The sequence below is a fragment of the Euwallacea fornicatus genome, chromosome 3 (genome assembly GCF_040115645.1).
Source record: "Euwallacea fornicatus isolate EFF26 chromosome 3, ASM4011564v1, whole genome shotgun sequence".
Classification (NCBI taxonomy): domain Eukaryota; kingdom Metazoa; phylum Arthropoda; class Insecta; order Coleoptera; family Curculionidae; genus Euwallacea; species Euwallacea fornicatus.
Genome location: NC_089543.1, coordinates 6,064,530 through 6,080,158, shown reverse-complemented (window position 1 = coordinate 6,080,158; position 15,629 = coordinate 6,064,530). Strand labels below are relative to the sequence as shown.

The following is a 15,629-nucleotide window of genomic DNA, read 5'->3' as shown; positions in this document are numbered from 1 at the left end:
TATACAACTCCAAAGGAAATTGTTTAACCAAGAAACGCCTACAGTTTGAATTCGGACAATTAGAAGAAGCTTAAATGAACACAATTTGTTTGGAAGAGGTGCCAGGAGAAAACCCTTAACCAACAAAAAAAAAATAGAACTGCCCGTTTAGAATTTGCGAACCGTCATAGTACATGGACAACGTCACAGTGGAAGCATGCTTTATGGTCCGATGAAACGAAAGTTAATAGATTAACATCTGATGGTCGAGTTTATGTTTAGACGACCTCCTAACACCGAGCTTAATCCCAGGTACACCATAATGACCATTAAACATGGTGGGGGTGATATCAAGCTATGGGGATGTATGTCATGGCATGGCGTAGGACGAATAATTAAGATAGGTTGTATTTTGAACATGCACAAATATTTAGATATGCTTCAAAATGTTATGCTGCCGTATGCGGAGGAAAATCTACCTGTTATCTGGCAATTTCAACATGATAACGACCTGAAGCGTACGGCGAAAATCGTGAAAAACTGGTTAACATCAAATCAAGTTCCTGTTCTTAAGTGGCCTGCGTGCAGTCCTGATTTAAATCCCATCGAAAATTTGTGGTGGGATGTAAAACAGGCCCTCAGAAATAAAAATGTTACAAACTTAAATGATTTGTACCAAGAAATCCAAACAATTTGGTATGCAATACCAAAAGAAAGATGTCAAAAACTAATTGAGTCTTTGCCTCAACGGTGCTGTGAAGTTTTATATTGAAGTTTTCTTTTTTATATTGCTTGACGATATTCAAATGAGTATCACTTATTTAGGAGATTAAAAAGCTTAAATTTTGTATTGGTGAAAGTGTTCTTATTTATGTGTCCATAGGAAATTTGTTTATTTGGTCCTAAGCTATGTAATTGTTATAAACATTAGACATAATTAATGCAGAATGGTAAGTTATTTAAATAAAATAATTCAGTAACACAGTTTTTTTATTCCGTCTATTTCAAAAAAGTTATGCATTTTTTAAAAATGTCCTTATTTGTATGGCCACCACTGTATCTACTTATACAAATTTTAATGTCTGTAATACATGTAAGTGATCTACATTTTTTGTTCGCCCCTGTATATTGGATGTGAAGCTTGCCAATTTCAGTAAAAGACTAGGATTACGTACCTCTTATAGCCTTCCCCTCTTAATGTCTTAAACGGTAAAAACATAGTGAAACATCGTCCCTCGCCGTCCGGCGGTGGTAAATCAACTGAAGTCGTTTACTCAGCACCGCACTTCGCCCCTCACAGCTCCGCGGTGCTTGAAACTTGCTCCGTGATTGGTTCGCTCCACCTCCCGTTCCCTCCACGCCGCGACAATGCGCGTTGCGCTTGATCAGGGGTACTCCGTATGTTCGGTCCGATGAAAAGACCCGATCTACGTTGAGGTTAAGGAAACGAAATGTACGGTGCTGCTTGAGGGACCAGACCAAATTTGACATGGACAAAACGTAACTGATGATGGTCTCCACGTCGAGGTGTTTGGCAGGTCACCCTGTCCATCTGAATCGGACAACAATTTTTACCATATCTGTCCGTAAGAAACTGGACACATGAACTCGGCGACGTTCAGTTCCTGGCGAGGTGGCCGGCAATGTGCGATGCTTCACCACATTTTTACCCTTAGAAGTGTTATCCGAATGAAGAGTTCCCTTTGGTTGGTTTTGGTCATATTTCGAAGCAGAACGCGTATTTCCGTTTTCCTTCTTCGAGCCTTCCACAAACATCTGGATCAACTGACGCATTTGGTTAATTGAGATGTGTCGTTTAAGAGTCTTGCCTTCCTCTTCGGAAATTTCACCCCCTCGAGCTCTTTATGAACAACTGAAATGCTTCGTGAGTAAACTGTTCCCTTTCGTCGATTTTCGCATTTCTTTAAACGTGTAGCGTTTAGTTGTTTCCTTTGCAGAGCCCGACTCTGATTGACGGCGCATCATCTGCTTTGCTCCCACGCATCAGACAATGCCCCACTGTGCATGGAGCGATGTGAAATTCGAATTTTCCGATTAATTTTCCTGTTGCGCTGACCGCGAGCTCCCACACCGATGACCAATATTACAGTGATGCATCGTTCGAGATAAACACACCGTTGCGTGTACGTCTTCAGAGCACAGTTCCAAAACTTGCGATTGCGGCTTTTTGTTCTTTCAAATTGTTTTGGTAACGTTACAATAACTACACGAACTTCCGGCCACTGTACGGGGAATATCTGACTTAAAAATGCCTTCATGTCTCGTGCAATTTGCTCAAACTGTTAGTTTTCTACACATAAGACCATTAACGCACTGTAACGCTTTTGGATCGAAGCCGATTTTGTAATTACTACCCGTAATTTATTTTCAGTTTGCCAACGTTGAACGTTACAAAATCATATAATATGTCTTTCCTATCTGCCATAAAATGCTTCACGATCTACACGAATATACGTATCAAAAGTAGATCGTATTTTCTGCATGGTGCTAATATACTTTCTGATTAGGTTAAGAAACGCATTGGTTACATAAATCTCTAGAGGTAACTCGTTAGTTGGTGGAGTAGTAGAACATTAAACTGTTTTCTAATTATACCATATTAGACCATATTCCGGGCCTCTTACGTGGTTCATTAATTAAACCCTTGAATCATCAAATTGCTGACTAATAAAATAATTGGCCGAATGCTGAGAAGGCAAAGTAAATGTTTCGTACGACCGGGCCAGTGAATTTAACGGCAGTATATGCAGATCGTGAGTAGATAGCTGAAATCCGAAATCGATCGGTTTGGGCTTTACAGTGAACAGTGGCCCTGACGAAGCGAGTACAATTGACCATGACTATGAATCCCACTTTCTAAAATCACACTAAAGTAGAGAAGATCGTACAGGTAGCACACAGTAGGAAATCCTAAATTAATAATAAATAAGATTACTCCTTTGACTAACACAATTGAGAATTACTCATCAGGGCTCCTTCCTGTCCGTTGGCTCATTCTCGAACAATCCTTGTCATCTTGATCAATCATCAGTTAATTAACGGGTATTTTTCTGGCCCGCGTGGGATAAGCCTTAAATGCGCCTGTAACAGTTAATGTCCGCATAAAACATAGACCTCAAAAGTGGAATGACCATTAGGGTCCAGGGACGACAGGCCTACGGTCAGGAGGTTCTCGACTACAAAGGTTTGTTGAACCAGGGTGTACGTTAGATTTCCTTATTTACCCGACGCCTACAGAAAATGTCTGTCTCTAAAGTCATACAATACAATTTTAGCCGAGGACGCGGTGTCCAATCCCTGAGGGCTGCTCGTTCAACAAGCCACTGTCGATCCTTTCCCTCTCTTATTTAACTTCTTACTTATTTACACACGCAGCCATGTATGGGTTCCCTATTTCAACGAGCGGTGAGAAGTACCAGCGATTTTATTAAGGTTTGGTTTCTGAAATTTATGGTAGCATACCAAGCACATTTTACAATAGCATGACCGAATAGAATGCGAAATGACCGATAATCGCAGGATTGTCCTACGAACGCCAGGAAATGCTTTTTTCGAAAATTTTCGAAAGTCACGTCGGAGCGATACCTTGCGCCGATAAAGGATCACGTACGACCAAATCGAACACAAAGCCCAAAAGTATAACAACTTGAAGGCGCGCTACCATCGAGCCCCTTTTAGGTATAACAGTTTCAGTGCTATTCACATATTCTGAACCCTCATTAAATGCCAGATGCGAAACCACGAGATTCGAAAACATAACACATGGTTCTTAATACCTGTTTTCACTCTGCGTACGGTACCTTGAAGAGCCGAGGTTACCGTATCTAACACAAAACTAGATGAATTTCGATTAAAAATATCGAAAACGATTTTTGGGGTACCGGTATCTGCCTTAATGCGGATGCTCTAAACTATCTGTTTGTTAGACGTTTTCACAGCTCCGTCGTTAGGGAGGTGCTCGTTCATACTTGTAAATTTTTAACGGAGAAGTGTGACAATTTAGTACTGCTTTATCGCACATTTTTCGTCCCCGATGGTCACTATCTCTCGTCACTTCTTATTTACATTACAATGATTCCTTGTATTCGACGGAAAACTGTGCCTTGACTATCTCTAGTCTATTCACCCCCGTTTAGACGCCATTATTAATTACTCACTCTTCGGCGTTACACTACTGATTGCGAGGTGCAGAATTTCACGACTTTCTTCTCGCTTTGTGTCCGATAAAGTCCAACCTGAATACAGGCCGGAATCAGATGTTCGATCTGAGAGGATTAACTTTTCATTATTTCCTGGACGTATTGTTACGAAGAGCGGGAGAGTTGCTACGGGATAACGCTTAGTGGGAAAAATTCTAGCGGTGTTAGAAAGCTGCGTACTTTGACGTTATCTCTCAACTGCGGATTGGAATATCATTCCATTGGAAATTTTGCGACACTTAACGTTCGGTTAAAGTGCTCGACCTCGGGACACGGAAAGTTCGGGAATTTTCTAGTAATTTCCGGCGACTTCCACGGGCCTCGTTCCTCGACGCAGGCTTGAGGATGGAAGGCAACTGAACTGGCGTAGCTTTGGTTCATTTTTGTTTAGGGTTGAATGTTCGATGCTGACGCATTTTTTTTCCCCATCCAGAATTCCAACACTGAATACGTTCCCACAAAATGCCGCGTTACGAGACCCCCTCCCCCGAAGCCTGCCTCCAACCCCATGCAATTCGTGAAAGTCGCCCCTCCGCCATTATTCAAGAAAGCGCAAGAACAAATAAAGAAGGTCGAGGAAATCAAAAAGGAAAGAAAAGAAATTCGAGATGAAACGGAAGACTGGCAGCAGGCAAGTTTCCATGCTGCATGCTGTTGCTTAGGCAAGGCAACCAACCAATGGCGTTTAAAATACGAGTTCAGGGTAGATCTCGGTGTCGATTAAAAAAAATCGTTTTGTTTTTTTTTTATTAGAATTTGGACAATTGGAAGAGCTGCCGTAGAAAAAGGCAGGAGCATATAATTGAGCGTGTGGTGGAGGTGAAAAAGCTGACTGAGCAGGAGGAGCTGGAGAAGAATAGAAGGAAGAGCAAGACTTTTAGTGAGATGTTAGAAGAAAGGTAAGTTGGAGCCAACTTAAATGGCGAATTTTCTGAAATTTCAATTGCACGCAGTGCCCCAAAAATGGGACGGATTTGCGCCATTGTTCGGCGGTTTATTTGGCTAAGCAGTTACCACTCATTAGCGTTTTGATGTCGCACTTTTAAGACCTAACAAGAAGCCCATGTCTCGCGTTTAAAACGTCTAACAACGAAATATCTCTCTCGTTCTCTCAGAGAGAGAGTGTCCATTTGCTTAAACACTTATTGGGACTTTCGTGCGTGTAAGTTTTGTTCGGCTCACGTGTCCAGCGCTCACCACCGAGCTGCCCGCAAAATCCGGATACTGACACGGGTTTCTACTTAATTTTTACGTGCTCTCGGCGCCAAAAAATATCGTAAGTTTAAGTGCAGAAAAAATACAATTTTTTCATTTAATTAGGAACTGAGCGGGGCGGCGGCGCGCAGAAATAACGATTAATTGGTGACTGCCGAAAGTGTTCACCTTGAAGGACTTTTTTACGTCCTCCGGTCGTGTTGTTGTAAAGGCGCATTTTGACAAGGCGCTGAAAACTTCCCACTTCACGGAATGATCGAAAACATTTCCTGTAACACACTGCAGTGAAACTACCAAGAATTCGACCATGCGGTATTTTTATTCAAGGCCGAGGCGGGAGTGCTAAAGATTGTTACAATTTTGAAAGTTGCTTTTTAGACGAGTCACCTCTCGCTCTTTGTAGCAGGAAAAGTCGGAACTCTTCTCTGCCCGGTGCTTTTTCGTCGTCGTCCTCGTTGTAACTTTTGCAAGATTACCTCTTCGCGTTCCCGTGGAAAGGGGGCCACATGTCTAGGTACGCCGTGTATTTCGCTAATTTAAGGTATTAACTTCTTCGAATGACTTATGGCGGCTTTTATCAAAATTATTATTATTCTCTACGTCGGCGACAACCTACTTTGTTGTGTAAAACGAAAGTACCGGTATAAGAATTTTACCATTTTTCAGAATGTAGATTCTAGGCTGTTAAAAAAATACCGTTTATCTTAATTAGAAATACTTTCTCAAGTCGCTTTAAGCCAGATAAAATCTGATTGAAATTTTTATGTATCCGTAATACTCTTATTTCATTAGCATTATTGTCGTATACGGTCGCACCGCACGAGCGCAGGTAACGGCACCACTGATTTCACGGTTCCTGAGGTGTTTCGCAGAGTCCGCCAAAGCACCGAGGACACGTCAGCAGTCGCGCAACTGTAGCCCCTGTGGCACCCCCCTTTCCTCCGACCTCCTTATTTAAACGAAAATGTCTGCAAACTCGCACACGCAAACGCCCAATTTCTGCATCGCAGGGCGCCGCCCCATTTCCTCAAATTCTGCTCCTGCCCCCTGGACCGTTTTGATTTTTTTGTTATTTCCGAAAATCGACGGACTTTCCCACCGATTGACCCGCGAATTTCTGACAGCACTCGGACCGTTCGAACGGGCAGAAGCGCATCAAAACCATCCCCGCAATTCCAAAAATAAATTTATTCAAACTCGCGCCCTGACCGCCCCCTTTTCGTTTCACTTGCAGAACCCAGAAGGGCAGGAAAAAAGTGTCATTGCACATTTACAATGATGACGAATCAAATGACCTAAGTGATTTTGGCATTGGAAGTGTTAAATCGCCATTGTCGCCATCTAGCGTTGCACGAGACGGTGACACTGACGATAGCTTGAGCTTCTCGGTGAGAGTCCTTCGTAATCTATGATTTTCGATGTTTTATTTGGACTTCCTTGCAGAACGAGAAGATTAATCACGCCGTTAGATCGCCTACATCTCAGGAAGTGTCGTCTTCAGATCAGAGTGAAAGCGAATCTAGTAGTCAATTAAAAGTCGAGACCATCGAGACTGTGATGCACCCAAGCAACAACAATTCCACTCTGAGTTCGAGCTCGACCAAGCCGTTACTCCTTCCGAAATCCAAACCTGCAGTTCCACCAAAGTCCAATCTCTTAGATAGTAAATTTGCCGAAAACCCGAACAAAGACAGCCCGGAGCAGTGCACTTACGAGGGGGCTATCCAAGACTACAGGTCGTGGATTCAAAATAAGTTCAAAGCTGACACATCTGTATTTAATAAAAAGGAAGTCAACAAATCGAAAGAGTTCTCCGAGGCCCAGACGGTCCTCCCCAAGGGCGAGATTTCCAAGCGGAAAGGGTTGTTCGAGTCTTCGAAATCTATAGAAATGTTGCACTCCGAAACTCCAACTTCCAGACGATTATCCGAGGACTTCGCCAACGCGAGAAGTCTTAAGGACCGATTGAGGAGCTTAGAAAGTGCCACGGATCAATCTTTAACCAAAGTGGAGCCTAGTGAAATCCAGATATCAGTCAAGCAGCGACTGGCGAATTTTAATAAGCAGCAAGACAATGAGGGCAAATCATCGGTACATTCGGTACCACCAAAAATAAGCAGCTATCTATTGGTAAAGTCGAATAGTAATCCGCAATTGGAAGAATTTCCCAAAGCTGAGCCCACGTGGAAACCTCCTGAAAGATGCTCTAGTCCAGAAACGGAAATCTACATGAACAAACTCAACATGTTCAACCACGATTTGAATTCCTTGATGGGAAGGAAATCTGGTGACGAAAACTTCGGTGATTACCCTGCGCTGACCTCTGCAATGGATTTAACAGGAGTTCTCTCAGATAGGGAAGACAGCGGTATTCACACTGCCGACGTATCATGTTCAGTCAGTCAAGCTGATGAACCAATTGATACAGATAACGATGCCATAATTAATACCATCCCAGATTGTATCGAAAAGTTAAAAAAGACCGAGGAAGAAAAATTAAATACCCAATTTCAATCGCAGGTGCCAACTGCCCCAATTAGATCAGCGATTGATCAACCCCGCATGGTTCAAAACGAGCCACAGCTGGGATTCACTAGGGAAGAAATTATAGATTTTACCAAGGAGTTTTTGGACTCGCTGATAAAGAGTGCAACTGAAGAGATCGCTGCGCAGCAATTTCAGACGAAACCTGAGCAGCAAGATTTGGGAGATAATTTCAGCGAAGGCCATCAGGACATTGCACACAGCGAGTCGAGTGAAAAGTTCTTCAGTCCAATCAATGAGACTCCTAGCACGACCGCAGTCAAAGAAAATTCCTCAAGTTTTTTGCCTGCCGAGTTTAATTTGCCACCTTCAATACTGGAACCCCCTAAGGTTAGGCCTCCACCTCCACCGATGGAAGAGTGTGAGCCTCCTCAAAGACCCATCAGAAGGATGAATTCCACTAAACGAATCATAAAAGAAATACACAGCAAGCGTTCAAGTTTCTTAGGGCTAGAAGATACGAACGACGATCTCATAGATCCTGATCAAATAATCGAAAAGCCCCCCGACATCAATTCATTTCTTCAAAAAGAGCAAAAGCTAGAGAAATCGCTCTATAAGAAGGTGCAAGAGGAAGTGAGAACTGGTCATTTGAGCAAAGTCGAAAGTCAAGATTCCGGCTTGGACATCGATAGGGGAAGGTTGTCCAGTGATACCTGGTGCAGCAGTGTACCTAGCCACGAGAGGCAGGACAGTGAGGTAAATGACCAAAAATTATTATTATTTTAATTAAACTGTTATTTGCGATTTGCAGCAAACTAACAGTATAACCTCAGAAGAAGATGAAATAGCGAAGAAAGAGCGGGAAATTATTGAAATGGTGGAAAAGGAGGAGAAATCTAAGGACAAAATAAGCTACGTGTCGAATTCATCGATTAATTTGCAATCACCAAAGAAGGAAGCGAGGTCTTTTGAGCCCTTCGGAAGCGAGAAATACAGCAACCCTTATTTCCCAGAGGTGAATAAAATCAGCTGTAGCAGCAGCTTAATCACGAAATATGTAGCTTCATGTGTTATCAATTCGCAGGTATCATCTCATTATATCGACGATCAAGACTCCGAAGTTCTAAAAGTGGAACGTGAACTGCGGCAGCTGGAACAAGAAGAGCTCGAAAGGCAAAAGGAAAGTATTGTGTTTCGAAAGAATCGGACTAGAAGTCGACTTGCCAACAGACACTCATTAGAAAACATTTGCGACGACTCCTATGCGAACTATGCCAACGTTAGTTATAGAAAATCCTTACCTGATCTCCAACAAATGCCTGTTGAGTTCAGGCAGTCAATGGGTGACGTACCGTCTGCTTACAGTGAAAGATCTCAATACAGCTATCAGAGCTCCAACCCCAGTATTAATAGCCCCGAACACAATTTTGCCAGCAACAATCTCTTGACGATATGTAACAGGAAGTCGATGCCGGAATTACAGCATGGAAGTAAGAACTCCGCTTTCATGGCACCAGTTCCGATTGATAGTAGACCTATCAAACCTAGCACGAAACCTTTGAGGCCTACTCCTAATGTGAAAACTAGAGTTTTAACACCGAGCTTAAAAACGCTAAGCGCAGTGCCTAGGACTAGGCACAGCGACAGTTGGATTACTCCAAAAAGTACTGTGGAAGGCAAAAATTACAGCCAGCATTGGGTTATTCAGGTAAACCTTTTCTTAGCTCTTGGACGGTACTGCATGTACCATTTTTTTCTTCTTTTAAGGAAGCGGAGCTTAGGAGATTGACAGATCAGCAGAAAGTCCCCGCGAACCGCAATAGTTGGCAGCAAGGCAAACAGGATAAACCTTTGCCCGACTCTGTTATACAGACCATTACCCAAAGAGTGCAGAACAGAAACATCATGAACGAAAGAAATCAGCATAATGTGAGGTAGGCGATACCCTCACATTCTACATCTACAATCTACAACTCAATTTAGCCCACACCTTTCGTGTGCTTTCACGTTTAAATAACTTTTGTGTCTGGTTCCGTTCCAGACATGATCAGCAATTGAGTTCAGACTACACGCACCACCCAATTTACGTGAACCATCCTCCGGCTATGGCACATTCGATGACATCAGTGCCTTTTTCACCCCCTGCCGTTGACGAAGGTCTTCAAGATGGAATGTTAAGCGTTAGTGGCAAAAAGAAATGCTCATATTGCAGTAATGAACTAGGTGAGTTAACTTGAGTATTATGCGTTAACTTGGCGCATATTTTAACCTACGTTTTTGATGTTTACAGGACGAGGCGCGGCAATGATAATTGAAAGCCTGTGCCTCTTTTATCACATGGAATGCTTCAAATGCTGCGTCTGCCATATCCAACTTGGAGATGGTCGCATTGGTACTGACGTAAGAGTGCGAAATCAGAAACTACACTGCCATAATTGTTATTCCAGTGATGATGGTGTTAAATTTAGTTGCGTCTAAGAGTTCTTTCGGTTAAATTGGAAATCGGTTGTCCGATTGCCACGTTTGCTGTTAAATTTGCCCTATGTATGTTTGTATATATTTTTGTGTAAATATTAAATGAAGCGTTGTTGTATTTATGTTTTGTATAGTTTGTACACAAGTACTGTAATTTATGTTTTCCGAATCATCTGAGTAGCAGTTTAGTTCTTTGAGGTTTCCCAACGTTAGTCCCTCTTACCTGGTATGGGACTGAGTTTTCGAGGTATTTATAATATATTGTAATTTTTTGAGAAATTTATATATTTGTTATCCATGTACAACTGAACGTAGGTAAATTAGATTCGCATCTTTACAGTTTACGAATCATTTTGGAGAGCGTCTACAAAGAGAAATAATCCTCCGAATAATAATATTGTTCTAAACTGGAACTTTGTACGAAAACTGTTACACCTGTTTAAGTTTAGAATTTCTTTCATGTTACATATTTTCGTTGTTACAGCAATAGACAAAAACTTATTAGGTACCTTAATAGCCTTATATTTGTTCGCAATATTTAGTTGGCATAGCACTAAACCCGCGTCATTTTCATGATGGGAATTTGTGTATAGGATAGAGTATACCATATACCAAACTATTATATATGAAATGATACAAAAAACCATTTAGTGTTTAATAAGTTATCATTATGAACTTATTAGGTAAATAAAGTTTACTAAAAACAAACGTGATCTTTTTTTTTGAACTCCCCAAAAACAACCTAAATTTATGAAGGTGAGAGTATGATTATAGTTGGAGTATCGCTTTCATCTGTCTGCCCAGATTTTTCGAGTTCAGGGCACGTAAAAATTTCAATATTGCAAATGTCCAATTATGCATCAATCCAGTTACGACAGAATACAACCCTCAATCAAACCATTTCACGTTGGTGCATGTTTTAAGAGTATTTGGTTAAATATAACAAAAAAATATGCGTATAAATTGGAAACAGAAAATGTATTAAGCAAACAGAACAAAACACAAACCGTGAGTGTCACAAGTCAAGCTAATAAATTAAGAATCAATCAGTATTTGTTTAGACGGAAAAATCAGAAGAAACGCTTTCTTACAAGATACATACGTTCAACACAAAACAAGTTTACTTTAATTAATACGTTATAAAAATTGCCTAAAAATACCAAAATACCCGCTTTTAGCGTGAGCCGATGGTTTCTCATTTTTTAGCATGACGATAAGCTACGATAAAATCAAATTTGTCAAAATACAATAGAATTAGTAATAAACATTAAATGGTTTAAACTAGTAACAAATTTAACATGGAACAATAAATAATCCTATCACATCAGCTTACACAAGCCACAAAGAAAAGGCTATTAGCAATTTTTTTTTTCAGTGGAGAAACCAATTGAACCAAACTATTTAAAAGAAGATAGATTTTTCGAGATAGAAACAGTCTTTAACTTGCACCTAAAGCAATAACACCGTACACAACAATAAAACGGTGTTTTTTTATTTAAATTGTTTAAAATCTAAATTACTAATCAGAATTTCCTATTAAGTAACCAGAGTTAATTTTCTTAAGCAAATAATCTGTGCTAGTTTGGTTATGAACTATTTACACATATACAAATTCAGCACGGCTGACAGTATACAACTAAATTTACATTGATACGCCGATTATGAGTTAGTTAAACCTAATTTCCTATACATTATTCTACTCTGGAACGCGTTTTACTTACTTGAATGATGAACACACAAAAGTATTTCGCGAATTCAGGTTAGATTTTGATTTGTTGTGGATCAACTGCATGCACTTAAAAACGCGCAAACATACACGTTACTCAGACCTGAATGTTCAAATATTAGATATTTTCGGTAAATTAGTATCTCTGTTCGCCAAAATGGCCAGAGGTTTTTTTCTCAGATTGAATTTTTCCAAACAGACGAAATGTCGCTTGAACGTTGACGAAAGTGACATTAAATTCCGCCCTTACTCAAATGGCCTAACTAACCCGATCGCATAACTCGACCATCATCCAATATAATTATATAACGCATTGACTCAGGCGTTTCCGCATGAACAATACAGCAGCAAACATTTTTCCTAAATGTATTAAACTATGGTTTTCCATGTGCCCTGAATTTCACCAATAAAATCATAACCCTAATTAGCTTTAGTCGAGTTAGCATTACGACTAGAAGTAATTTGGGAAAAGAAAAGTATGATTACATAAATATTTTTCCAATAAAATACTGTGTCAATTGCTTTATAAAAAAGGGAGTCAGTTACTATTCAATCCTTCTATAGCATTATATACATAAATAATACGACAGTTTTCGGTCAACGATAATAAATTAATTGAAAACAATATAATACAAAAACCTAATTCTAAACTTCCAAACCGATAATGCAAATATTTGGCAAAGAAGTATTTATAGTATTGCATAAAATTGTTACTTCAGAACAAAGAATATACCGACTATGGTAAATAATAGAAGCACTTCCATCAATTCTATTTCTGATGCGTGCATAAAATGAGGATGTCTGTTTCAAATAGACTTAAAAAAGACGACTTCAAATGGTACTTCAGTATAAAATTAAAATTTCAATGAAAACAAAATATAAGGTCCTTCCTTTCAATTAATAAAAGGGGTATTGAGATGAAGTCGTCACCGAGCTCAGGTAAATATCAACAATATAAAAAATTTTAAAAACGGGTCGTATCTTTCGAGGTTCAATGATAGTAACGACGGGTCTTAATTGCCTCTTAAATGAATATAATCGATACATTTCGATTCTCAAAGTAAAAGGGAACAACCGAACTCCACTAAAGGTAATGAGTTGAACTCATATCCTGTAACTATAGCTACTGGTATTAAGGCCATTTTTAAGCTCAACTAATGCCATCGCTCCTTGAATTTCGTCGTTAGATATTTCTTTACTTTTGCCTGAAAACAATTATCAAGATAAAAAGATTATAAGTATCAAATATTATGTCAACAAGACGTGGTAACTTACCTCCTTGAACACAAACCAATACTGAGGGCCTCTTCTGGTTTTGGCATCCATTGTTCACGTTCTCATCGACAGCTGGTTCTTCAGGTTCAGCACCACTTTCTTCACCCCAATTAATCGGAGAGGCCAAGTCCGTGGTAGAATCCCAAAGCCGCTGCTCTTGAGCTGCTTCACGCAACCATCTTTTTTTCGGAAGTTCGGATGGTTTCGCTTGAGGAGAGCCTGATATAAAAACTTAACTTACCATGCTGGTTTTCAGCGGGGATAAACCTTTATTAAACCACACCACATAACGCCAACATAAATTATGAGAACATTCTTGGATAGTACCATCAGATTTAAATCTCAAATTGTACAAAAAGCAACTTACCGATATAGTTTTCACACACTCCTGAACTACAGATGGACGTATCTAGTTCATCAAGTTCTGATTTTGGTGAATCTTCAATGTCATCATGACTATTTTGTGAGCAGCTTGAATAACACGCTGAGCTACCACTGCTAAATGTTGACTCATCTGACTTAAAAACTATAGATTTTCTTGGAGTACTCTCCAGATTTTCATTTGAAGTAGGGCTGGTCTTGTTACGCCTAAAATTTTGAAGTTAACAATATGCTCACAGTCAATTTTAGATTAATAACCAACTTGTCATAATTTTGCAACCACTGCCTTATTTCAGCAGAGTGATTTTCATCACAGGCTTTATCAAAGGTTGAATCAGACTTCATAATATATCTTTTCAAAGTGAATTCAGGATGGTCTGGGCAATGTCTGTTGGCATGAGTAAAACGCCTAGCACAGTTTGGCGCCACACAGATGAAAGGTTTTTCACCAGTGTGGAGGCGTTGGTGAGTTTTGAGCTGACCCGACTGGGCAAATTTTCGAGAACATTTTGGAAAATCACACACATAGGGTTTTTCACCTGAAATAAAAGAAAGATTTTTAACAGATGGAAGAAGCCTAATATCATCCTGCCTAATGCAAAAATTCAAGACAAAACCAGGATATTTTATTTAAAAATTAAGAAAATTGCTGATTTAAAAAAAATGCAAATCCAAATGTCTCCTATTATTGCACAGAAAAATCTTTTGAAGTTTGATACCATAGTTCTGAATTGCAGGTGAGGAAATTTTATTTTTATTTGAATTCCTTAGAAAGTCATTGGAAATTTTGAAATTGGGCAACTCTATCCAAATTTAATCATTCTTGAATTCTTTTATGGTCACCAAAATCTCCATGGTTGAACATCAAAAAGGGACACTATATGTTGTAGCTATGAGACCAGGTGGTTTTAAATACACCATTATGCACCACTTTTCACAGATTGAGTTCTGATAAAAATCAGGTTATAAATTGAAATAAATAAAAATTTTATAAAAATTGACAATAAAAAACAGTGAAAAAAAATTAAAAATTTAACGTGTTTATGCATCGGTATAGTGACAAGAGAAACGTGATTAAATGACCTAGACATTTAAAGGAAATTAATATTTAAAGCGCACAGTACACTCACCTGTGTGTGTTCTTAGGTGTGCTTGCAAGGATTTTTCCCTGGGGAAAACTCTATTGCAATACATACACTTTATCGAACTGGGGGAAGTGGATCCCTCGAGAATCAAAGAATTCAACAGATCTGCTCTGGGCCTCCCTCTTCTAGCTTCGCCAGGGGATATAACAGTTTTGTCCTGTACGCTTGGGCTGCTTCCATTTTCTAGCACTTTGTCTCCAATATTAAAGCACGATATCTTCAAAATCCTCCTGTTAGGGGTTTCAGCAGCATCACCGACTTCACTATCGAGGGATGGTTTATTCCTTTTTGGCGTGGAAAACATAATTTCCACTCAGTTTAACAATTATTTTGAGAGATTTTACTTAACACAGCCTCAATCAAAACAAAAATGCCGTAACTGTCGAGAGGGCGCTGGCAAATTGGAGGGAAAACTTCATATATATTGCGAAATATATTTCTTTTGAGAATTCGAGCGTATGCTTTCCACGTCAGGACGCTTTTCCAGGCTAAACTTCTTCATAGAGCTGGAGTTAAACTTTTTGAGAAGACCCTTTAAAGAAAACCAGTTCATGTTAAAGGGTTCGGGAGCACGGTCGCGGATTGGTAAACAATAGACATTTTGTCGGTAATTAAAAGGAAGAAATCTTTAACTTAGGTACGCACAGTTGTGTCATGTTGATGAAGCGACAGATGTCGCGAGTGTAGTAACGGCGAAATAATTGATAAAGAGACCTGCGCACTGGC

General features: G+C 39.8%; 2 protein-coding genes across 5 annotated transcripts in view; one reads left to right on the top strand and one right to left on the bottom strand.

The window, feature by feature from the left end:
• Positions 1 to 11,084, top strand: part of smash (smallish) — a 32,366-nt gene extending 21,282 nt beyond the window's left edge. For all 4 annotated transcript variants that reach the window (XM_066302442.1, XM_066302441.1, XM_066302444.1 and 1 more), the window contains 9 exons: positions 4,633 to 4,830; positions 4,953 to 5,098; positions 6,649 to 6,802; positions 6,858 to 8,657; positions 8,713 to 8,916; positions 8,986 to 9,609; positions 9,669 to 9,835; positions 9,943 to 10,124; positions 10,192 to 11,084. In XM_066302442.1, the coding sequence (XP_066158539.1) occupies positions 4,633 to 4,830; positions 4,953 to 5,098; positions 6,649 to 6,802; positions 6,858 to 8,657; positions 8,713 to 8,916; positions 8,986 to 9,609; positions 9,669 to 9,835; positions 9,943 to 10,124; positions 10,192 to 10,379 (3,663 nt within the window). In that variant the 3' untranslated portion in view covers positions 10,380 to 11,084. The remainder of the gene's footprint in view (positions 1 to 4,632; positions 4,831 to 4,952; positions 5,099 to 6,648; positions 6,803 to 6,857; positions 8,658 to 8,712; positions 8,917 to 8,985; positions 9,610 to 9,668; positions 9,836 to 9,942; positions 10,125 to 10,191) is intronic.
• Positions 11,085 to 11,335: 251 nt separating this feature from the next.
• LOC136350442 (zinc finger protein 143-like) lies at positions 11,336 to 15,501 on the bottom strand. The gene is made up of 5 exons (XM_066302128.1): positions 14,889 to 15,501; positions 14,021 to 14,297; positions 13,745 to 13,965; positions 13,378 to 13,596; positions 11,336 to 13,307 (listed from the first exon to the last, which is right to left on the bottom strand). Exons 1-5 carry the CDS (start codon positions 15,205 to 15,207, stop codon positions 13,207 to 13,209), a joined length of 1,137 nt encoding a protein of 378 aa, XP_066158225.1. The 5' UTR covers positions 15,208 to 15,501; the 3' UTR covers positions 11,336 to 13,206.
• Positions 15,502 to 15,629: the final 128 nt, after the last annotated feature.

Coding starts and splice junctions, on each gene's coding strand:
- LOC136350442 (XM_066302128.1), bottom strand. CDS start 15,207: ATGTTTTCCACGCCAAAAAGGAATAAACCATCCCTCGATAGTGAAGTC. Junction 13,966..14,020: donor TGGTTGCAAAATTATGACAA/GTTGGTTATTAA, acceptor TCAAAATTTTAG/GCGTAACAAGACCAGCCCTA. Junction 13,597..13,744: donor AGTGTGTGAAAACTATATCG/GTAAGTTGCTTT, acceptor TTTTTATATCAG/GCTCTCCTCAAGCGAAACCA.